The sequence below is a fragment of the Thamnophis sirtalis genome, unplaced genomic scaffold (genome assembly GCF_051295495.1).
Source record: "Thamnophis sirtalis isolate CommonGarterSnake01/CBP01778 unplaced genomic scaffold, rThaSir2_p1.2 scaffold_3, whole genome shotgun sequence".
Classification (NCBI taxonomy): domain Eukaryota; kingdom Metazoa; phylum Chordata; class Lepidosauria; order Squamata; family Natricidae; genus Thamnophis; species Thamnophis sirtalis.
The window spans coordinates 160,436,992-160,460,552 of record NW_028261383.1 but is presented as its reverse complement, the minus strand read 5'-3'; the positions used below and the strand labels follow the sequence as shown (position 1 = coordinate 160,460,552).

General features: G+C 39.9%; 1 protein-coding gene across 1 annotated transcript in view; it reads left to right on the top strand.

Annotated features, from left to right (window-relative positions):
* LRP1 (LDL receptor related protein 1) overlaps window positions 1-23,561 on the top strand; it is a 338,552-nt gene that overhangs the window by 204,197 nt on the left and 110,794 nt on the right. Inside the window, exons 12-22 of the mRNA XM_087710610.1 lie at window positions 2,637-2,873; window positions 3,322-3,502; window positions 5,979-6,201; window positions 9,471-9,660; window positions 11,744-11,869; window positions 13,232-13,372; window positions 14,893-15,018; window positions 15,380-15,496; window positions 17,760-17,840; window positions 21,264-21,431; window positions 22,584-22,766. Of these exons, the coding sequence (XP_087566736.1) occupies window positions 2,637-2,873; window positions 3,322-3,502; window positions 5,979-6,201; window positions 9,471-9,660; window positions 11,744-11,869; window positions 13,232-13,372; window positions 14,893-15,018; window positions 15,380-15,496; window positions 17,760-17,840; window positions 21,264-21,431; window positions 22,584-22,766 (1,773 nt within the window). The remainder of the gene's footprint in view (window positions 1-2,636; window positions 2,874-3,321; window positions 3,503-5,978; window positions 6,202-9,470; window positions 9,661-11,743; window positions 11,870-13,231; window positions 13,373-14,892; window positions 15,019-15,379; window positions 15,497-17,759; window positions 17,841-21,263; window positions 21,432-22,583; window positions 22,767-23,561) is intronic.

The following is a 23,561-nucleotide window of genomic DNA, read 5'->3' as shown; positions in this document are numbered from 1 at the left end:
TTCTCACCATCTACTGCGCATGTAGCGGGAAGAGGAGTTTCCCACCAAGGTCAACTGTCCGGCATACCAACCTGATGATGGTTTTTGAAGATGTCTCCCACATGACTCCTGTGGAGTAATTGGATTGGACTATGGGCTGGGGTTACCAAGGGGAGGGAATTGGGTCATACATTGATATATATTCTTGCACACGTTTTTATCTCAGATCCAGCTTAGCTTAGCTTCTATTTACTTATAACCAGTAAAAGTACTCTTAATTCTGCAAAATGGAGTTGAGTGGTTTCTTTCTTGGTTACTAAGTGAAGCAGCCCTGACAGATACCAGCTGAAAGTTTTCTTAAAATATTATCTGAATTACTGAAGGGTGTTTTGCAAACATATTTGTTATCATCAGCAGACAGAGATGAGAGTTATGATACTTGATTGGTCATCTTCTCCCGGCTTCACACCTTTATTTTTCAGTGTGGAAAGGGGACAGAGGAAATCAGTGAGAAGTGGCTGTAGAAGGAAGAACTAGAGTCAATCCAAGCAAGAAGGGGGGGGGATTCTCTCAACAAAGGGTTGGCGAGCGGAGAAGAGTAGAGATTGAAACAAAAAGCACAATAGTGAAATTTCATGCACCTCAGAGGAGACGTAATTTGAGGGGCCTTTATTGATTTGTAGAAGGAGAGTCACAGCTACATACTATGAATGAGACAGGAGTATTTTCATGAAAGCCTATTCATTAAAAACTTGAATTCAGATATTCCCGGAGTGGTAATAACAATTTCTACCACAGCAGCCATGTCCTCTGTAGGGGAAGAGATTCCCCACCTCACCCCTGCTCCCCATTAATCCAATATAAATTGAGAAACAATTTGGGGAAGATTGACTGTAGGAAAATTTATATCTCCCCCCCCCCCACTCCTTCCCCCAAGCCATGACCAAAACAGCAAAGCAAAGGCAAAGAATATTGAGCTGTTAGTTCTCTACTCACTTAGATTGGGGTATTTTCATACAAGGGACTTATAATTGTTGATTTTTTGGCCCTGACAATCTAGACACACAGTTTCCCCAATCTCTGTTTTAAATGGTGAGTTTTTGTTCGAAGAAATAATTGGGCAAAGCTGTATTTCTTACTAGTGTTGCTGTAGACATTTCCAAAATCATTGGAAATATAACCATGTTAGTAGCTCTTTTGATCCCACCTGACTTTCTTTTTTTGCTCATAACAATTCTTAAATGTAATTAGAATGTTCCAAATATTTCAGAGTATTTAATTCCAACTGAGTCTATGACTTCACACATCATGCCAAATTACTCTCTATGTCTCGAATTTAAATGATAATAATATTCTTGCTGTTACAATTATTTTAATGTGAACGACAACAGAATCCCAGGAAACAATAGTCAGGATCCCTGGTGATGAGGTGAATTGCAGTCTATCAACTTGACAATAAAATGTGTCACAAGCTGAAACAAGAAAGATGAATTGCGGGTGGGGTGGGGGTGTTTCTCCCCTATAGGAATATAGGAAACACTACCTTTTTAATTTATTATCTGTGTTTTCTAAAACCTATTATTTGAATTCTTTGTTTTGAAATGAATATAAATTTGCCGATACAGTACAGGTCGTCCTTGAGTTTTGACCACGGTTGAGCCCAAAATGTCTCTTGCTAAGCGAGACAACTCTTCAGTGAGTTTTGACCCATTTTACAACCTTTTTTGCCACAGTTGTTAAACAAATCACTGCATTTGTTAAGTTAGTAACATGGTTGTAAATTGAATCTGGATTCCCCATTGACTTTGCTTGTCAGAAGGTCGCAAAAGATGATCACATGACCCCGGGACACTGCCACCATCATAAATACGAACCAGTTGCCAGGTGACCAAATTTTGATCACATGACTATGGGGAGGTGAAAAATGGTCATGTCGCTTTTTTGGATGTCGTCGTGACTTTGAATGGTCACTAAATGAAAGTTGCAAGTTGAGGGCTACCTGTACTCCTCCTGAAAGGGGAAACTATATCTACTGCAATCTCTTTTTGTTTTAGTTACTTGTCATATTACTTTCTGTTGCTTCCAGATTCTGAGACACTGTACTACTGAATATCAGTGGTTGAGAGAAAAAGGAGAAGGAGGCCTCCATTCACCTCAGGTCCAGGTTGAGCACCTGATTTTTGTTGGAAATAGGAGTTTGAAGTAGAGTGTCTCAGAAAGGCTTCCTGCATGGGTTGTCCTCTTGTCATTGTTATTCTTTTTATGGATTATCTTCTTGTGGTTCTTTTTGCCTTATACTTCATTGCGACATCTTGCTTTTTTGGTGTGTGTGGGGGAGCATTTGGATAGAAATCAAAAGTAACTTTTTCCTTCTCCTTTCTCTTTCTCCTTCTCTTTCTCCTTTCTCCTCCCTTCTCCTTTCTCCTTCTTTCTCCTCCTTCTCCTTTCTCCTCCCTTCTCCTTTCTCCTTCTCCCTTTTCTTTCTCCTTCTCCCTTCTCCTTTCTCTTTCTCCTTCTCCTTTCTCCTTTCCCCTTCTCCTTCCCCTTCTCCTTCTCCTTTCTCCTTGTCCTTTCCCCTTCTCCTTTTCCTTTCCCATTCTCCTTCTCCTTTCTCCCTTCTCCTCCTGCTCCTGCTCCTCCCTCTCTTTACCTTCCAGAGCCAGAGCATGAGCTTTTCCTTGTCTATGGCAAAGGTCGGCCAGGCATCATTCGTGGAATGGACATGGGAGCCAAAGTGCCTGATGAACACATGATCCCCATTGAAAACTTGATGAACCCCAGAGCTCTCGATTTCCATGCAGAGACCGGCTTCATTTACTTCGCTGACACTACCAGCTACCTGATTGGACGGCAGAAAATTGATGGAACAGATAGGGAAACAATTCTGAAAGACGGTATGTGTTTTTGCTCATGGAATGTCTACATTAGCATGTTAAAAATTAGAAGTGGCACATGGGACATAGAATGAAGGGAATAGGGTTTGATATGTAAATTTGGGTTTGGGAGAAGTAACTTTTATTCTGAATATAAGCCGGTCACTATTACCAGAAAGAATTGTATTGTCTAGCTTCAACTATTTTTTTCTAAATGCTTCTTAAGACTCCTTGTGATGTTTGTTGGTACATACCTGAAGACTTTCTCCCACTGAATCTATGACTCTTTTAAAACAGATAATAAGGTGGTGCGAGTATGTCTGTCATGCCTTGTCAATTTCAGTAGCGATCGTATAACAAAACACATAACTCTGCTTGTATTATCATATTGCGTTCAACCTTCAGCGCCACGTCCTCATCTGCATGACTTGATCATGTTCAGCACATTTCTCACTTTATCTTCTTCCAGGCATTCATAACGTAGAAGGCATTGCTGTGGACTGGATGGGGAATAATCTCTACTGGACTGATGATGGACCCAAGAAAACCATCAGTGTTGCCCGGCTGGAAAAAGCTGCTCAGACTAGGAAGACACTCATTGAAGAAAGGATGATTCATCCGCGAGCCATTGTGGTGGATCCCTTGAATGGGTGGGTCTCTGCTGGCTGTGGATCCTAAGGGGATCAGGAAATCTGCTTAGGGAAATGGAGCAGAATGTGTCTACAGGAACAGTGAATTCTAGAGATGTCAAGCAAACCTCCAGCAAGCAAGGCATCTATTATGCAGATTTCCGTTGCTCTTACTTTTCAGCTTTCTAATATTCATGTATGACATTTTTATCCTCATTCTTCCTCTAATGGAATTCTGTCTCTAGAATTTTTTATGTTGCTGTAATCTTTATAATTTACACTTTTATGTGTGCCTTAACATAAGCTTGGAAAAGGTCTAAATCATTCAATTATATGACTGTACAGGCAGTACATAACAGTGACAAGAAAAATGAGGTAGAAGACAGGAGGGTAATTTAGGACCACATTACTACATTATGCTGGGAAGCCCATGTTTGATCTCCCATAACTTTATTTTCTTTATAATTAAATGCATCTGTGGAAGATTGCTAAATGGGTGTGCATGTTTTTCTGATCTAAATCTCCCCTTGTCAGGAAAAAAATCCATCTCTCTCATAGCAAGCAGGCAAGGTTGGAGCTGTTCAGATCTAAAATCTCATGGGAAACAACCTCTGTCATTATAGTTCTTTCAGGAAATTCTTTTTAAAAAAAATAATCTTAAAGTTTACAAATACAGAGTTGAAAAACTAATACAAAAAATAAAAGAAAAAGATAAGTTGAAAGAGAAAAAAAAATTAAGAAATTATCTATCTATCTATCTATCTATCTATCTATCATCAAGATAGATAGATAGATAGATAGATAGATAGATAGATAGATAGATAGATAGATAGATGATAGATAGATAGATAGATAGATAGATACAAATGACTACTTCCTTCTTCCAAGACCAGTATAAAAAATGTATTAACTACTATTTCAATTAAAAAACATCTTCCCGTATTTCATCTCTTAGTAATCAAACTATAAATAGTAATAGCAGACTTATATACTGCTTCACAGTGCTTTATAGCCCTCTCTAAGCTGTTTGCGGAGTCAGCATATTGCCCCAAACGCCTATTAAAAACTAGCAGAAATACTCTCTGTGTTATATGTGGGTGTATGTTTATGTAGGTTTATGTATGTGTGTATTTAACCTTAGTTAAATCCATTTTGTATTTCAAGTGATCATTATCTTTTAAGACATGAAGCAAAAACAACAACAAAAATCTCTCTCTCAAAAATAAATTTCATTAATTGCTACCAGAAACTACCACATGTATATTTAACCCTGGTCAAATAAGTTTCACTTTATATTTCTTCTGTTGGTTTTTTCTGAAGCTTGATCTTTGTAATCATGTCAAATAATTTCCCACCAGTTGATTTCTTCTCATTTTCTCTTTGTCTCCTTTCAGAAACAACTTCAGTAGCTTAAGACATCTTCTTTGTTAATCCAAGATAAGAAGATTTTCCAAATAATTCTTCTGATTTATTATTTCTTTAGTTATTAAGACATTAGCTGGTTCCAAATGTAAATCCATTGTGACATCCTTTTTTCATATCACTCTTGTAATTTGGCTTTCTAAAATCCATTTGGAAATCCACATTAAAATCAGTTTCTCTCTTAACCAATAAAAAAACCCAAAACTATTCTTGTATATTCTCTTCTAAACCCCTCTTTATAGTATCAGACAATCTTGTTTCTGAGTATATAGTTCTCAAACAGCCTTAATTCTTTCTGTAACCAAATAGTGTTGCTCCATTGTATTATTGAGCCACTTCTCCTTTAATTATAATCCTTAGTTCTCTCTGGTTAGTCTTCAAAGTCCCTTCTTACTATATGTTTATTTTCCAATCAGTAAAACTTTACTAAGAGAGGATTTCTTATAATTAATTTCAAAACATTCATATATTTAATAAAACTTGAAAAACCCTACAGGAAATCTTCTTTCAAGTCTATCTAGCCTAAACCCCAACCTTTAACTTTCCAAAATCAAAATTCTGCTCCCCCTCTTGCTCTTTCAAAAACCTTTGCTTCTCATCCTTAAGCTTCTTTCATCCAAGGTAGAAAGTCTGCCATTGCTTCCCCGGAAGTCAGTTCTTCCAGGAAATTGTTAAATCTGTTGCTAGCAACCTTCTTCGCTGGATGGACGAAGGAAATAAATGGAGGAGCTATCTTTGTTTTGATACTACCAATAAGAAAAAAATTACTTGAGAAAGTAGAAGCAAAGACATTGCGGAGAATAAACTATTTAAAGATGGTGATGGGTGGTGGTGGTGATGATGATGATGATATTATGGCAGGAGTTGGCAACCTTAAACATTCAAAGAGCCACAGATGTCCTAACCGGAAGCCCCCCCCCCCCCAAGTCTCTCTGTCAAGCATTTGGAGAGGGTCACTTAAATCCATGCAGAGTACTGTTTTTAAGAAAATGACCACCGAACAGCTATCCATGGGTAAATAATGATTTTTTAAAAGACTGCACACACGTTGACTTCCCTGTCTTTTCTCACTTAGATGGATGTACTGGACGGATTGGGAAGAAGACCCAAAGGACAGTAAAAGAGGAAAGATAGAAAAGGCCTGGATGGATGGCACCAACCGCAGTGTCTTCATCACCTCCAAGACTGTGCTGTGGCCCAACGGGCTGAGCCTGGACATTCCCTCTAAGAGTTTGTACTGGGTTGATGCCTACTACGACCGGATTGAGACAGTCATGCTGGATGGCACAGAACGCAAGGTCACTGCCAGTTTTGTCTCTATTTCTCTTCAAACAAGTTGTTCTTACTACCACTCTCAATTTTCAATAATTTTTGTATTGGCTTTGGGCTTTTTTCTCTCTGGGCTTAAACCCAAATGGAATGATTCTTACAGTTACCAAAATGTTCTTTTTCCCAGTGCCCTATCGGTATCTTTTCAAATGACTGTATGCCTTTGCATGCAGTTGAATTGTTGGAGCCACTCACTTTAGGACAGGGGTATCAAACTCAGGGCCCCGGGGATGCTTAGATGGAAACAGCAAAGGACCAGCCCACGGTGCCTCTGCCAGTGGAAATGGAGCTCGGGAAGGCCACATATGGCCCTCCTAAGCTCCGTTTTCACTGGTAGAGGGTTGCAGGAGGCCATCGCAGTCAAAAACAGAGCTCGGGGACCCGTTTTTGTTGGCAGAGAGCTCAGGCCATCACAGGTACCCCCAACACGAGTGACATTAAGCTGGCCATGCCCACTGTGCCACACCCACAATGGTCCCCCGAGGTCAAACACAACCCTGATGCAGCCTTCAATGCAATCGAGCTTTACACCTCTCCTTTAGGGTGAGAGTACAGCTTGCAAAGCCAGCAAAAATGGTTATAGATCAGAAGTGCTTAAGGCAAAGAGGAGGAGCATTGAATATACTTTGAAATGGTTTGAACTATGTACAATTACTAGGCTCTTTAGGATGGTGACAATTGCCTGACACCTGTGAAGGGGTTGCTGCTTCATTGGCAAATCTGCTGTGCTGACGCTGGGGGAAAAAAGTTCTCAAATGGGAGAGAAATAAAACAGCACAGGTGCCTGTGATTTTCTCAAGCAGCCTGCTCTTCCACACCCCCATACCCTTCAAATTATTCATCCGAAAATTGTAAACAGTTTAAGCATGCTGACTTTTTAATTGCATTTTTATTTGCCGGCTGTTTTGTTCACAGTTGTTAAACATTGGGCTTATGGTTTATGTAAACTTGTACAAATATTTCCAATATATCAAAAACAATTAAGTCTCATAACATCCCACTTGCTCAGGCCAATATTTGCCCTGCCTTTAGACTTTTTTTTCTTTTTTATAAATACAGTTAAAATAATTTCTCTTTGCTCTGGCATACCAGGTAGATGTATGCTTGGCAGGTATTTCAGCAACTTGTAAGGGTGACTTGTTAGGTCACTTTGAAGTCCGCTTGGGTCATTGATGTTTGTGAACAATGTTCATAGTTTGAATTGAGAGCTAGTTTGGAGTAGTGGTTAAAGCATCAGGCTAGAAACTAGGAGACTCTGAGTTCTAGTCTTGCTGTAGGTACAAAGATACTTGGGTGACTTGGACCAATTACTTTCAGGCCCTAGGAAAAAGGCCAAGGCCAAAATCTTACTGAGAAAAGTGCAAGAGTATGTTCACGCAGTCAAGTGTCGACATTGACTCAGGGACAAAATAAAAATGTGGACAAATTCTGAAATATGATAAATGTGGCATTAGCATCACCACTATAATTCCAGCAGGATTACTGCTACAAGAACACCTAGCCATTTAGGTTAGCGGTATGATTATTTGAGGGGCAGTTTTTCTTCACTGCAATATTTATTTTTATTTATTGAAATCCCGCCTTTATTATTCTTTATTATTCTTCTAAACAACTCAAGGTGGTGAACAAATATTTATTAGAAGTAACATCAGAAGAAGAAAAAGTTAAAGGTTGCATGATAGCGTGGACCAAAAACTTTGGACACAATATAGATCTAGTGGATTGGGAAAGAATTTGGAACACAAACTATAAACTAACACGATCAGCAGCACTTAAAGAAAATATATACAAAATGTTTTATTGTTGGCATTTATCACCAACAAGATTGGCTACAATTTACCTAAACATGAAGCCGACCTGCTGGAAGTGTAAAAAAGTACATATTATCACATATGGTGGACCTGCCTGGAAAAACAAAAATATTGGACAAAAATTTGGAAATGGGTGCAAGAAATTACAGGAGAACAGATAAAATACAAACCCAAAATCTTTCTACTGGGAATAATCAAAGGGAAATATACAAAGAAAATTAAGTACATATTAACACATCTGCTAACTACAGCTAGAATAGCATTTGCCCAATGCTGGAAACAAAATAATACCCCCTTGGACGAATTAGTGATAAAAAGAACTTTGGATTGTGCAGAGGTAGACAAATTAACACTGAAATTAAAAGATAAAGAAGAGTCGGAATATTATGACATTTGGAACAATTGGTACAAATGGCTGCAAAACAAGGATAAAATTAATTAAGCCAAAAAACAATATAGAACTGTGTATAAAGGGGTGTAAATATAGAAGTGAAATATTATATACATGTACAGGTATGATGACATAATAACGTTGATATAATGACTGCAAGCTGTTGTAGAAGGGAAAATAATATAAAAAAAATCTGCTAAAAAAAGGTGGTGAACATATCTAACACACCTTCCCTCTCCTATTTCCCCACAACAACAATCCTGTGTGTGTGTGTGTGTGTGTGTGTGTGTGTGTGTGTGTGGATTGGACTGAAAGTGAATGGCCCAAGATCACCCAACTGCCTATCAAGCCTAAAGAGACTCCAGCTTTTTAGCCTGTTGCCTTAACCATTAGACCAAACTAGCTCTCCCCCTCTCTCTTCTTTTCTTTTATATTCTATATTTATAATGTCCCTCTCTCTTTTCCCAACCTTCTCCCATTGCTTTGACCCTATAGCTGTGCTGTCAGAAAAGATGCATTTTTAAAATGTTGATTGCTTGTCTTAAATGTTCTACAATAAGTGTGTCTGCATTTGCGGAGTGCCAGTGATAGAAGGTATGGCTTACATCCTATTTGATTGTTGCTTGTATAAGAGACTGAGAGACAGGTACCTTGGTCTATATACCAAACAAATGACCCATTGGGAACCCCATATCAAAACAACTTACTGGCCGGAACCTGAAAATAACATTTAACACAGCACAGTACTAAAAACAAAATTGTTCACTTGAGATCTGCATATGTGAAACTGATTGGGGTAGATTGTAAGGGTGACACCGAAATATAATTTTATGTCATTTTATTCTATTTTACATATTCATGTATTAAATTATATTGTAGCTTATCCTATAACTATTGTATTTTATCCTACTCTTATTTTAAATTGTTCGTATAGGATTTTATTGGTGATATGAGTTTGAACCTTGTGCTTTGATATGGCCTACAGGGTAATCAATAAAGCTTATTATTACTTGTGCATATCTTTCTCCTGCTGCAGGTTGTTTATGATGGAAGTGAGTTGAGTCATGCCTTTGGATTGTGCCACTATGACCATTTCCTCTTCTGGACAGAGTACCGAAGTGGTAGCATCTTTCGTTTGGACCAGAACACTAAGAGTGTTACACTGTTGCGCAATGAACGACCACCGCTTTTTGAGATTCGCATGTACGATGCTCAGCAACAGCAAGGTATTAAACCACGATGAGCCCTTGTTAAAATGTACTTTGCAGAAATTTACAAAGTGAAATAAGTGATCCCGAACGAAAAAATAACCCACCTTAGAACTGAACTGTAAAGTACTTTCTCCAAGGATCCGTACGAGGTTCAGAACAGAACTACGGTGAACATCGTGATGCTTAGCACGATATTTGCTGCAGTACAAAGCCTTATTTTTAGTGGCCACTTGGATGAATGTGCTTGTGAGAACAAGAGCATTAGAAGAAAGCCTTGAATTTTTGTAGGAAAAATGCTATGCAGATTCATAAATTAAGATCCTTCACCTACAGAGAAGTGGGGTCTTGTGAGTATTAATACCCAGATCAGGTGGATGGATCAGAGCTGTTTACTTTGGGGGTCAGCTCTTATCGTCTAAATCAGTGTTTCCCAACCTTGGCAACTTGATGTCTGGACTTCAACTCCCAAAATTCCCCAGCCAGCGCAGGCTGGGGAATTCTGGGAGTTGAAGTCCGGACATCTTCAAGTTGCCACGGTTGGGAAACACTGCTTTAAATGAACAAATTTCAGTAACCATTATGGATTTAGATTACACTGGCACTTGTTAAAACAGAACATACTTTCTACTTAAATCAGGTAAGAACAAATGCTGTTCCTTAAATTGTGAATGCATCATATGGCAGGCTAAAAGTAGTCTGTATAAACTTAATGAAAGTGCTGATGGAGACTATTCCTTGCTTTCTTCATTTTTAATATGGTTGTGACCACCCATATAGTTGCCACTCCGTTTTGTCAAAGACCAGGAAGGAAACAGCATTTTCAGTTGAATGTACTTTCCCCGTCTTTTTTTTTGTTTTTTTTTGCTGTTCGTTCTTTTACTCTGATGCTTTTTAATTTTTCTATTAACTCTGTGAAAAGCTGGATGAGATGCTGCCTTGAGAACATTGTAAAGATTTCATAGGCAGTCTCATGGGTTTTCCCATAGTACCAAAACCTTTTCTTGGTTCATGAAAATGATGCATGCAATTGGTCTCTTTCTTGCAGTTAAGATTTGATTTATATGCATTCCCCAGCAGTTTAAGGTGAGGAGAAAAGCAAAAATGTATTGAATCTTTAAAAAAAAATCTGTGGTTGAGAAAAGTCAGCACACTGATTGTGAGAGCATGCTCTTAACACAAAGTATGAAAAGCAAAAAAAGGTTCCAGAAATAGCCAGTTGAGGGGGAGAAAGGATTAAAAGAGTCAGATGTTTCTTCTTCTGCTGTTTTTTTTTTGAAAAAAACTAGCCACTCTATACATGTAGTACAGTTACTCCTTGCCTTACAACCATTTGTTTAGTGATGATTCAAAATTACAACAGCACTAAAAAATGTTACATGACCATTTTTTCACACTGAACTACCATTTTATATCATTCCCCATGGTCACGTGATAAAAATTCAGATGCCTGCAACTGATTCATATTTATGACGGTTGCAGTGTTCCCCCGGAATCATGTGATCCCTTTTTGTGCCCTTTGGACCAGCAAAGTCAATGGGGAAGCCAGATTCACTTAACAACCATGTTACTAATTGAAAAAGTGCAGGGTTTCACTTAACTGTGGCACAAACGGGGGTAAAACGGGGCAAAATTCAGTTAAGACCTGTCTTGCTTAGTGCCATAAATTTTGGGCTCAATTGTGGCCGTAAGTCTAGGACTACCAGTATTGGTTGAACTAAATACACTTCTTATTTTCTTGTGGCTATGAGGAGGAATGCAAAGAAGGACAGGTCCAGGCATGTCGAGATTAACATCGAAGACTTAGCGGTGACTTGAGCATTGTGAATTCTGACCCATGAAACTTTAGGTGCAAAATGGAATGTATTGGTTTTTAAGCTCCTGCAAGACTCTCTGAGCTGGCCAGGCTATTTGCTGCAAAAGGCTAAAATGTTTACCTCTTTGGAAATTATTAATCCTGTTTTGCTTTTCCAGTGGATTTCATGATCTCTTTTATTTGGACTGGATTACACAAGAGCCTTCCAGGCCTTTTCTTTTTCCTTGCTTTTGACGGCTCTCGGGATGTCTTTCTCTCATTGCTTCTTCTTGTCAATTTTTTTAGTTGGCTCTAACAGTTGCCGGGTGAACAATGGAGGCTGCAGCAGTCTTTGCTTGGCTATCCCAAATGGCAGACGTTGTGCCTGTGCAGAAGACCAGATTTTGGGACCAGATTCTGTCACTTGCCAAGGTAACCAATCCATATCATAATTCAGTAAATGTGAAAGGAGATAAGAGATTGCCAGGAGCTCAGCATTCTTTTAAAAAAAAATCCAGCTGTATCATTTTATTAAGACCTTCTCGGAGACAAGACTATCCTGTACTGACCATCACAGATACTTTGAATTCTCCAGTGCTCTTGACAGTTATGTGACCTGATTGACATTGGTGACAAAGCCATTACTCTGCCAATTTGCAGCTTTCCACAAATGAAATTGGGGAATATATTTATTTGATGAATATACCCATTTCATTGGAAGAGGTTTTCCACCCTTGTTTGTACTTGTACAGAAAGCATGGGGTGCTAATAATTGACAAACCTATTCAGCAAAACTAGAAAGAATGGTTTGGAGGTTGTTGTTTTATTTGCTGAGGCTACTTACTTTATTGTGATTTCTAAATCAGGTTGCCACATTTTTTTCTGTTCCTGCTATGTTACTTTGCAATACAACCTCCACATAAATGAAGCTTTTCCCCCCCATCATTGCCTCTTCCTCCAACATAAAAGGTTCCTTTGTTTAATTTATGTATACCAAACTGCTGATTAAAGAATTGGTAAATCTGAAGAGTGCATATGACACACACCCACACACACACACACACCAGGATCCTGCTTACAGGTGTCCTGAACTCTATGCTTTTGAAATGGACAACAGAAGAGCCAAATTTTGAAGGCGTAGGAGAATATTTTCAAAAAAAACAAGAGTGGAGGTGGGAGCAGGTCATCTCTGGAGCAACCTTATATGCAGATGGCTTCCTTTGGCTTCCAATTAGTTGAGTTATGGACTCCCAACTCTTCAAATGTTACCTATTCATGGTTTACATATTTAGGAATACTAGCTATTTAAGGTGTAAAGGACCTGCCAACAGGTAAGTAGCCCTATTTCCACCAACAAAAAAGATAATTAAAGTAAGTAAATTTTAAAATGTAACAGTTGGAAGAAATCTTGAAAATCATCCAATCTGGTGTCCAGTACTGGAAATTGCTTCTGCATCAGTAAGCATTTTTGCTCCCTGCCTATCATCCACCTTCTAAACATCTGTGCAAATAGTTTGAATATAAAGTAGGAAATTCTGTGCAAACTGCTGGATATGCAAGCTGTTGCAGGGTTTTGACTCTTCAGTCCTCTTCTGATTCTCCAGTGGGATAGTTTGGAAGGGAGAAATGGGTTTATAATGAATGGTAGCAGAGATATTACCAGTCATTGTTCATCCATGGATGCAGATTACCTCAAAATTGAAATATCTGAGAGAAGGGGTTGGTTCAATTCCAAAGCTGCCTCTTGGTTATAACATAACCAACTCTTCTCTTGTTCTTTCTTGTCTTGTCTAGCCAATCCATCTTACGTTCCACCTCCACAGTGCCAGCCTGGGGAATTTGCTTGCAAAAACAGTCGATGTATACAGGAGCGATGGAAATGTGATGGAGACAATGACTGCCTGGACAACAGTGATGAGGCACCTGAACTCTGCCGTACGTATTTGCTTGAGCGACCCCAGGGTTCTTCTTGACCATTCCCATCCTCTCGTGAGACAAATGGGACCAATCCTTCAGATATATGTAGGCTAGGGTGACTAGGTGTATCTTGCATCAGGCAAAATGATGAATCCAGAGCACTTTCAAATGATAGAGAACTCCAAAAGTGAAAAGGAGTTGCATCCAGGGTACAAAATTCTACTAGAACAAGTGGTCCCCAACCTTTCCAGCTTGGCAGCCTAGTATTGGGAGGCGGGGGGGAGAGGGGATAGTTTTGTGTGAGTAGTAGATGCATGCGCGTGAGTGTGTACAGCTCCATTTGTGCAACTGGAGCTTCGCACGCCAGTGCTTGCGTGCACTGCTTGCACGAGTGGAACTTGCGTGCAGTCACCTGCCATTTGTATGGCCCAGCTCCAAATAAACCAACATGGACCTGTAGTGGGCTGCTGTCCAGGGTCGTGGACCTCTCTACTAGAAAGCGTCAACACATATCTACAGAAGCAAAGGTCATGAAATCTAATATATTAGATTATAGTGAAGGCACTGTAGTTTCTGTCTCGTATCGATTGTAGGAGGTTAAGAAGTTGAACATTAATTTTAAGGCAAGTCAGGATCTACAGCATAGGGATGTAAAAGGATGCTTGTCATACTCAAGAACTTTTCTGCCCATCCCTGTTCCTTCTGCTGCCTTTTTTTCTGAAACAAACAAAAACAAAGGGCCCAGTTAGTAAAAATACAGTTTGAATGTAAAGATTAAGTCTTTGCCTTCTGATCTTTAGAAATGTAGTAACCAATGGTTAACATTCCTTTTTCTGACATCTTTCAGAGCCTCTAATGCTCAGAATAGACAAGCCTGGTTTAAATTGACCATTGTATAAAACAGCTTTTTAGAGAACATCATAGGTTGGAAAAATATTTTTTTTTAAATTTATTTCCAGAAATTGGATTTCTTGGTTATAGATATTCCTTATTTTGACATGGAATTGCATGTGTCATACTGAATAAATTATTTCTAGGGATGTGAAGCAGAAAAGGTCCATGTGAGCCTACAAAAAAATACAGTATTTTATGTAATTGCATGACAAATTATAGGAAGCGCATTCATGCTGGATATGAAGGACCTTTTTCACTTTCAATCCAAATAGTTGCATGTCCATAGAAGTATGGACTTTTCTAGTTCTTCTAGTAAAGCATTTCTGAGTCTTTTCAATCAAAATCAATCTCAGCACATTTTCTTTGTAAAAAAAAATCCCAAGTAGTTGGAAAACATTGTGAAAATAATAGTGTTATTTAGAGGAAGATGACCTTGCATAGATTTCCCATAAAATCTCTTGAATTTGGCACTGCCACAATCGGAAAACTCATCCGAATGTGGCCCAAAGCTTCAAGATTCTTAAGTTATCCAAGGGAAAAGGCTGTTTGGTCCTAAGTTCACATTACTGTCATGCACATAAAAGGAAAGAAGGATCTCATTGTGTGATGTCCTAAGATGCCTTCCTTGCTTTGAAACTCTGCAGATCAGCATACATGTCCTTCGGACCGCTTCAAATGTGAGAACAATCGTTGCATCCCCAACCGATGGCTGTGTGATGGGGATAATGATTGCGGCAACAATGAAGATGAATCTAATTCCACATGCTCTGGTAACCATCGTTTGTTATCCATTTAATTAACTAGGTAGTTATCCTTCATTTGATCTTCATGACAACTCTGCGAGTCTATTCTAAGGCATCTAAAATGAACCGGTATATCAGACTTCTCCATCTTTCTTGAAGTGGTGGAATTAATAGTTCTCAAAATTCTGGGTCATTTCTGAATATCTGCAAAGCATGTATTTGAATATGGGGCTGGCTAGTTTCAATACAGAACCTGTTTAACTATTTCTGTATCATCTGATATTACCATTGGAAATTTTCCTACCCACCATTACACTAACTCAAAAAGGTGTGCGATTTTGCTTTTAATGTATCTCCTGTGATTCACTGCCATTTGCTTGCTCCGCAGCTCGCACGTGTCCCACCAACCAGTTCTCCTGTGCCAGTGGCCGTTGCATCCCTATCTCTTGGACCTGTGACTTGGATGACGATTGCGGGGATCGCTCTGATGAATCAGCCTCATGTGGTGAGTGAAGAAATAGATTCTGGTGTATTACATTTGTAGATGTATTGCTAAGTGAATGGATATTTATAATCCCCCAGGGGCTTTGTTGTAATAACAGACTTATTACTATAATCTCAGTTATGATTATAGTACATAATCTCCATCCATATGGTCTGAAAGAAATGAATAGTACATTTGAAAGGCTGTGAATTCTTTCATGTATTTAAAATCCAGAATTTATTTTCTAAAAAGTAGAGATATATATTACACATGGCTCTAAATCTGTATCTGCCTCATTCACACATGTTTTGGGCAGACATAATTAAATATCTAAACACACAAATGTGCATTTGTTTGTCTCAATACCTGGGGAAATCCTAATCAACCAACAGATTTGTGAGCAGCTTAGAAATGAGAAAAGGATTAATATAAATCGTTATGGGCTTGTTAAAATAGATCATGCCAAATAAACCATTGCCTTTTTGATAAAGTGACTAAATTAGTAGATCAATGAAATGCTGTGGAGACAGTATTCCTAGACTTTGTAAGGCATTTGCCAAACTAGACCACAGCTTTGTTCTCGGCAACATAGAACAACGTGGTGTAGATAGTACCACCACCAGATGGGTTTGTAATTGGCTGATCAACCACACTCAGTGATTAGCTCTCAAAGGAACTACATCTACAAGGAGAGAAGCATGCAGAAGGGTACCTTCAAGTTCTGTTTGCATCCAGTTGCTCTTCAGTATCTTCATAAGCAATCTAGATGAAGGGATAGAAGGGGAACTCATCCAACTTGCAGATGATACCAAGCCGAAGGGAATTGCTAAAACTTTGGGAGATAGACTCAAGATTAAGAATGATCTTGACAGACTGGAGCGATGGGCCTTATCCAATAAAATGCAATTCAGTGGTGAGAAAAGTAAGGTCCTGCACATAGTAAGGTCCTGCACAAGTAAGGTCCTGCACACATTGTTCCGACACTATGGAACAATCTCCCCGTGGAGATTCGTACCCTCACCACCGTCCAGGCCTTCCGCACAGCCCTCAAGAACTGGCTAGCCCGTCAGGCCTGGGGATAATCTTATTTTCGCCCCTCCCGAATGCTGAGTGAATGTTGAGTTTTACTGTCTAATTTGCTTTGTGCACATCTTTTTTTGGTATTGTCCTACACTCCCCTTCCCTTTTTGATTGTAAGCCGCCCTGAGTCCCCTCAGGGAAAAGGGCGGCCTATAAATAAACAAATCTAAATCTAAATCTAAATCTAGGCAGGAAAAGCCAAATACATGGGTATAGAATCGGCAGTACCTGTCTCAATAGTAGAAACTGTGAGAGGGATCCAGGTGTTCTAGTGGACCACCATTTAAGTAGCAAGAGCAAGAGCACTTAGACTTATATACCGCTTCATAATGCTTTTACAGCCCTCTCTAAGCGGTTTCCAGAGTCAGCATAGTGCTCATTTTACCACCTCGGAAGGATGGAAGGCTGAGTCAACCTTGAGCCTAGTGAGATTCGATCTGCCAAACTGCTGGCAGCCGGTGATCAGCAGAAGTAGCCTGTAGTACTGCACTAACCCCTGTGCCTTATATGAGCCAGTAGTGTGCTGCAGCTGCCAAAAAAGCCAGTGCTGTCTGAGGTTGCATCTACAGAGGGATTGTAGAGTATCTACAGTATCAAGATCAGGAGAAGTGATAGTACCACACTATATACTGCACTAGTGACACCACATTTGGAATACTGCATCGTTGCCACAATACAGATGCTGAGACCCTGGAAAGATTACAGAAAAGAGCAACAAGGATGACAAAGGTTCTGTACAATGACTGGTTAAGAGAATTAGATATATCTAACCTATCAAAGAGAAGGATTAGAGGTGACATGATAGCTGTCTTCCAGTACTTAAGGGGCAGTTATAGAAATAAGAATTGTTTTCCAAAGCACCTGAGGGCAGGACAAGAAGAAACTCATTAAAGAGAGATCCTACCTGGAACTAAGGAACATGGGGAAAAAATACCACTGGATTGTAGTTAGAAATTTGAAAGGGACTGGTTATTAAGTATGTGGGGATATTTAGAACTGATTTACAATAATTCCGTGCATTTTCTGGAGCATAGACCTCCAAGTGCCATTTGAAGACCAAGTGAAAACCTTGTCTCCCTGAAAAATCCCTCTCCCACAACTTCACTGTTTGTGATATCACAACAGTCTCATCCATTTGTGCTGATACCGCCGAACTTCCTGGATATACAATAGCTCCTGCAAATGTCCTTATTTCTTTTTTCAGCCTACCCAACTTGCTTTCCTCTGACCCAGTTTACTTGCCACAATGGCCGCTGCATCAACATCAATTGGAGATGTGACAATGGTAAGTTTATACTGCATGCAATGTCCTTCTGCGTTGGCTGGAATAATGAGGTCAGAAACAAAGAAAGTCTTTAAAGGGTGAACTGCAGATTCTTGGGGGAAAGATGGGCTTGGAATTCATTTTCTGTACTTCCCATCTCTGCATGACAATGTCTGCTTTAACATGCTGCCTCTGTAAGTAATGCTGTCTGTGTAAGAGTAGCTATCCCTGTATCTTATCTGGGGTTCAGTGAGCTCTTTCTTACATCCTCCAGATATCCCTATCTAGAGAGAAGTAATGCAAGCAGCAAGCTTCACATCTTGACTTGAGATATTCTTAGCTATGCCACTCTAGACTCTCCGTTAGGGTTGAGTAAGCAGATACTTGCCTCATCCCAAAGTACAATATATTCCTTAGTTTGGAAAGTCAACTGTTTGTCCCCCTGGAAGTTTAGCAGGCAAGCCCTTTGAATGTGGCTTACTTCAAGACCTCTTCTGCTCCTTAATCACATTGTGTAATCACACACTTGTCCAAAAAATGTCAGGACTTAGAATACCCTGTCAAAAGATCTGGGTTAATGAAAATGAAGATTAGATGCCACCACATCCTCCCACACCTTCCTTGAAGAAAGCTAGTGGGTGGATTTTGTCTTAAGCTTGGAGTTTAAGGGCAGGTACAGAATTAAATAGCCCAATGTTGTCTAGATTACCAAATTGCAGGTAAGTATGTGATTTTGCTTTTGGCTGTTTTCCACTTAAGAAGGTCTCCTGCACTTGGAGGATTTGAACATCAAGAGAAAAGTACATGATTGTTTTCTCTTGATACTGGGAACTTTGTGTGGATGGAGGCACTCAAACATTGAACTACAAACCTTTATCCTGAAATGTGGGGGAAAATACCTGTAATTTTCCAAGATGCTAGTGAGATGGCAGGCATCTTTTTCTAGTATTAAATTGGCTGTTGAATTGCTGCTAGTTCTTTTGCTATTGTTGTTTTTAAACTGTCCTTTAGAGGAAGAAACGCACATAGAGTAGCTCTGTTCTTTACCCCATTACATTTTTATAAGTAAAAAAGATAGATGCTTATTTGCCTTCTATGGAGGCTGAGATTGTCCATTAATGATCAGTTATGATTTTGATGAAATGTGAGTCACGAATCTGACTTGATTGAGAACTTAATTTTAAACTACTGGTTTGTATGACTCAAAGGTAACCTCCCTTCACACAAATCAGACTCGAGCACATTGACATGGCTTAATGTAGCCAACTTTCAATTCTGATTTTGAAGTAGAGGCTGCAAATTAAGGAAAGAATTTAGAGTATCTCTCGAGAGTAATGTGGGTTGCCCTCCTGATCTTTTTTCTCCTGTTGAGGATTTTCTTTAAAAAAAAGTGGGTGAATTATGGATTCTGTTTCATTCCCCTTCTGTGTTTGACACAACTCTCTTGATGCCCTTCCTCCTTTCGTCTCTGCATGTTCTATCTTTGGATGCCAGTTTGTCTCCATTTTCATATTTGATTTCCTGTCGTCTTTTTGTTTGTTGTGTGCTGATTGGGTGGGTTCACATGTGTTCACCATGCCCACTCTCCTGTCTTTTCTGGTTGGTTTCTGTGTTTCAGAAAAGGATTGTGGGGATGGCTCTGACGAAAAGAATTGTCCAAAAGGCAACGGTTAGTGCATAGATCAACATGCACCTCACCCCTCCTATATTCCTTGACTCCCCCCACCCCAAAAAAAGCCATCACTTGTGCAATTTCAGTCCCTGCAAAGACTCAACACTTCCTGTCTTTGTTTGGGGGAGGTTCGGGGCACTGATAAATCTCATTAGATGGGCAGGAAAACCATTCTGGAGCTTGCTTGTTCCATATGTGCTTATCATTTCCCATACTTTGAAGGCCATCAGATAATGTTGCTGCTCTTTGCCTGCAGGTTCAAAGAGTTCCTAACTTTAAAAGAACTCCTGACCCAGAAACATAAGCCAGTCTTCTATGTGTTCAAACATATGCCAGTCCCTTGCTTCTCAGCAAGGATGCTATGAACAGCATTCAGAACTTCCTAGAACAAGTTGTGGGAAGGTTAAGAAAAGGGAGTCCAATGATTTGGGGCAGTGGTGGGTTCTGGCCGGTACGAAGCAACCGGCAAATTGTGCACGTGCGCACAGCGTGTGACACCTGTGCAACCTCCAATTAGCAGCTGGGTGTTGCAGGGGTGGTAGAGTGTGCATGGGTGCGCAGCGCACATGCACGACCAGGACACCCGGCCCCATGTGAAGCATACTGGTAGCGGCGGGGAGAGGAACCCACACTGATTTGGGGGAGGTGTGATTTGAAATATCTTTGCTTAGAAGGAGCTGTGGTGGTGCAGTGGTTAGAATGTGATAATGCAGGCTAACTCTGCCCACTGTCAGGAGTTTGATCTTGAATATCTTTAAGGTTGACTCAGCCTTCCATCCTTCAGAGGTGGGTAAAATGAGGACCCAGATTGTTGGGGGCAATATGCTGACTCTGTAAATTGCTTAGAGAGGGCTGTAAAGTACTATGAAGTGGTATATAAGTCTAAGTGCTAATGATATTTCATGGCTTCCATAGCATTTGAAACAGCACTGCATCAGATTAGATGTGCTGATAAAGCTAACTGAGTTAGAAAGAATGCTTCTTTTGAATCTCTCTTTGGGCTCTAGAGCTTGAAAAAGATCCAATAAACCCAAAAGCAATGCAAATTGCAAAAACCAAGGAAAAAATTAGCAGTAGGAGCAGTCTTGTTCACTAGTTTTGTTAAAGGCAAAATAAAATTCGACAATGCATGGATAAACAATAATAACTTGATTATCAGCACATTTATCTATAAACCACTAAATGCTAAATAAATAAATAATTCATACATTATTTTCTCTATTAGTGCCAATTCTTACTTAGATATTTCAAATAAACAAGAACACCCCATGCTAACACATGCTAACCTGTGCAGAGATGTATATGTACGGATGGACATTGTTTTGAATCTCAAGGAATACACTCATTAAATTGATCCCGGAATCCAGCAATGTGATAGAGTCCTTTCACTTCACCCACTCCCCTTCCCACATGGTGCATGTGATGATCTATGCAGTTTCTGTGTTTTCTTTATAAATTTTGTTGCTATTCTTGTTGCTGTTATTATTGTTTAGCGGCTTCTTTAGTGGTAAAAGCTATGGGGGCAATGCATAAGCATGTTTGGCTAGAGTATGCATGGGGTAGAAGGGTACCATTTATGCAGGCTTTGGAGAAATTGGGGTAACCCAAGACAGTGGATGCATTGCTGCCTTCTCGACTTTCTATCAGCCTATCAGCTAAAGGAAGTCTGCATCTAGCTTAGAAGGGGAATGGTGGGGAGAAATGCATGGAAGGGTTGTGTTTGCTCCCCAGAACCCAGTAGATTGCCCTTCTCCCCCATTTCTTGTTTCCAGACAACGACTGTGGGGACAACAGTGATGAAGCTGGCTGCAGCCATTCCTGCTCCAGCAACCAGTTCAAATGCAACAGCGGGCGCTGCATTCCTGTCCATTGGACCTGCGATGGGGACAATGACTGCGGGGACTACAGTGATGAGACTCATGCCAACTGCACCAATCTGGGTGAGAATAGGGCGTGATTAGACTGGCTTCTGTGTGGCACTAGAAACATCTAGCATCTGCCGTGGAAAAATGCTGATGTGCTGAGCAGATAACACTCTGCTCCATAAAAGTTTTCTGTGTATTGTTGCATTTGAAGTTTTATCCTCTTTTTTTTTCATTTTGGATACATTATTGTTGGTTTTGTTAGTCTGTATTTTTCAGTAAAATTTATATAAGTAAGGTAAAAATTAAAAAGTACGCTCGTTCTTACAGCAGCATTCAGTGAAGAAAGACGACTCAAGAGTTAGTTGTAGCTTTTCCATAGAAGATGCACAGATCTGTAGAAATATATATCTGCTAGAATGAAAACATTTTACCCATAGCACATGTGAAGTTTGAATTATTTTTCATTGATATAAAATGGTAGATGTTTAAAAATTTGCAGCACTAGGCCTCATAAACCCACTTATGCAGCAGGAAATGCTTTCTTTTCCCTGGTTATGGATGTTGGTCTGGAATTATTGCGCCATAAGACTCATGGTGGTGCAGTGGTTAGAATGCAGTACTGCAGGCAACTTCTGCTGGTTGCTGGTTACCAGCAGTTTGGCAGTTCCAGTCTCACCCCTCAAGGTTTGACTCAGCCTTCCATCCTTTTGGGGTCAGTAAAATGAGGACCCAGATTGTTGGGGACAATATGCTGACTCTGTAAACCACTTAGAGAGGGCTGTGAAGGACTGTGAAGCGGTATACAAGTCTTAAGTGCTATTGCTGTTGTGGCGTTACTGGATTAATCTCCCATGTGCCCTCTGGAAACCAAAAGATCCATTTAGCATCTGGGACAGATCATTCTAATAGCTCCATCCTTCCTATTGGGGAAATGGAGGCACTAGTTAATTCCATGGCAATCAGAGGGTAATCTGATCATGACAAAGGATAAAGGACAGGTGCTAATGATGTGTACCTTCAGGTCGCATACACACCTAATCTAATGTGTGACTTCCTACATGGGTACAACAAGTTTCTGAAAACCATTTCCAGTTGATAGAGCATCTCTCCCTGCTATGTCATGCAAGGTTTTATCTCCTTGTTCATTGAGCAGTGATTTAGTAGTGTCCATCTCTAGTCATCAGTACTGCCCCAATTAACATGCTCTCTCCTTTCCTCCTCCTGCAGCTACCCGCCCACCTGGAGGCTGCCATACAGATGAGTTCCAATGCCGACTGGATGCCCTCTGCATTCCCATGCGCTGGCACTGTGACGGCGACACTGACTGTATGGACTCTAGTGATGAGAAGAACTGTGAGGGTGTCACTCATGTCTGTGATCCAAATGTGAAGTTTGGCTGCAAGGATTCCGGTAACTTGCATTGCATTATGGGGATGGGGAATGCAACTAGATTACTGCACACATCTAGACCGCTTGAATATAAAAATTCAATTGTATCCAGGACTTACTAAAAATAAATGTGGTGTAATGAATAGCAGCCTTTTCAGACAACGGCCATTTGCCGTGCTGGTATGAGCATTAGTAAATCTAAATTAAAAGAGATATTGCATGGGAATAGCAAAACAACACAAGATTTTGGCATTGGCTTCTAAAATTGCGGCAGATTTCACGCAATCTTATGGATTTGGGTAATTTTTAATTATTAACTTCAACAGAATGTCACAGATGCCACCTTCTGGGTGCTGGACTGTGATGACGTTTGCATTACCCAGTATAATGACCCTTCAGCCATTTTTGCTCACACATATTTATTAGGGCAGCAAATGTTTATTTAAAAAAAAAGTTGAGATAAAAATGTAGTTAACTGAAACTTGGCCCAAGCGGTTTGTGTGGTTCACAGTAATTTGCAGGGACATTAGGTCTCATTATCCCAGTTGTGAATGAAGAGGATCTAAATAAAAGCAATATCTGAAGGTCCTTTGGGACTCTCTGAGCTCGGTTGTTTTCTTGCTAGCACTGACAATGTTGCCTAGTTTGGATAATGAAACATCTGCAAGAAAACTATCAAGCTCAGAGAGCACCAAAGATACCTCATTTCAACCCTGAGCTCCAAATATTCTCCTTTATTGGAAAAGCAGTATTTGCCTACACTCAAGATATTTTTCCTCTGTCCCCAGTTTTATTAAAGTGGTAAGTATGCTGTTC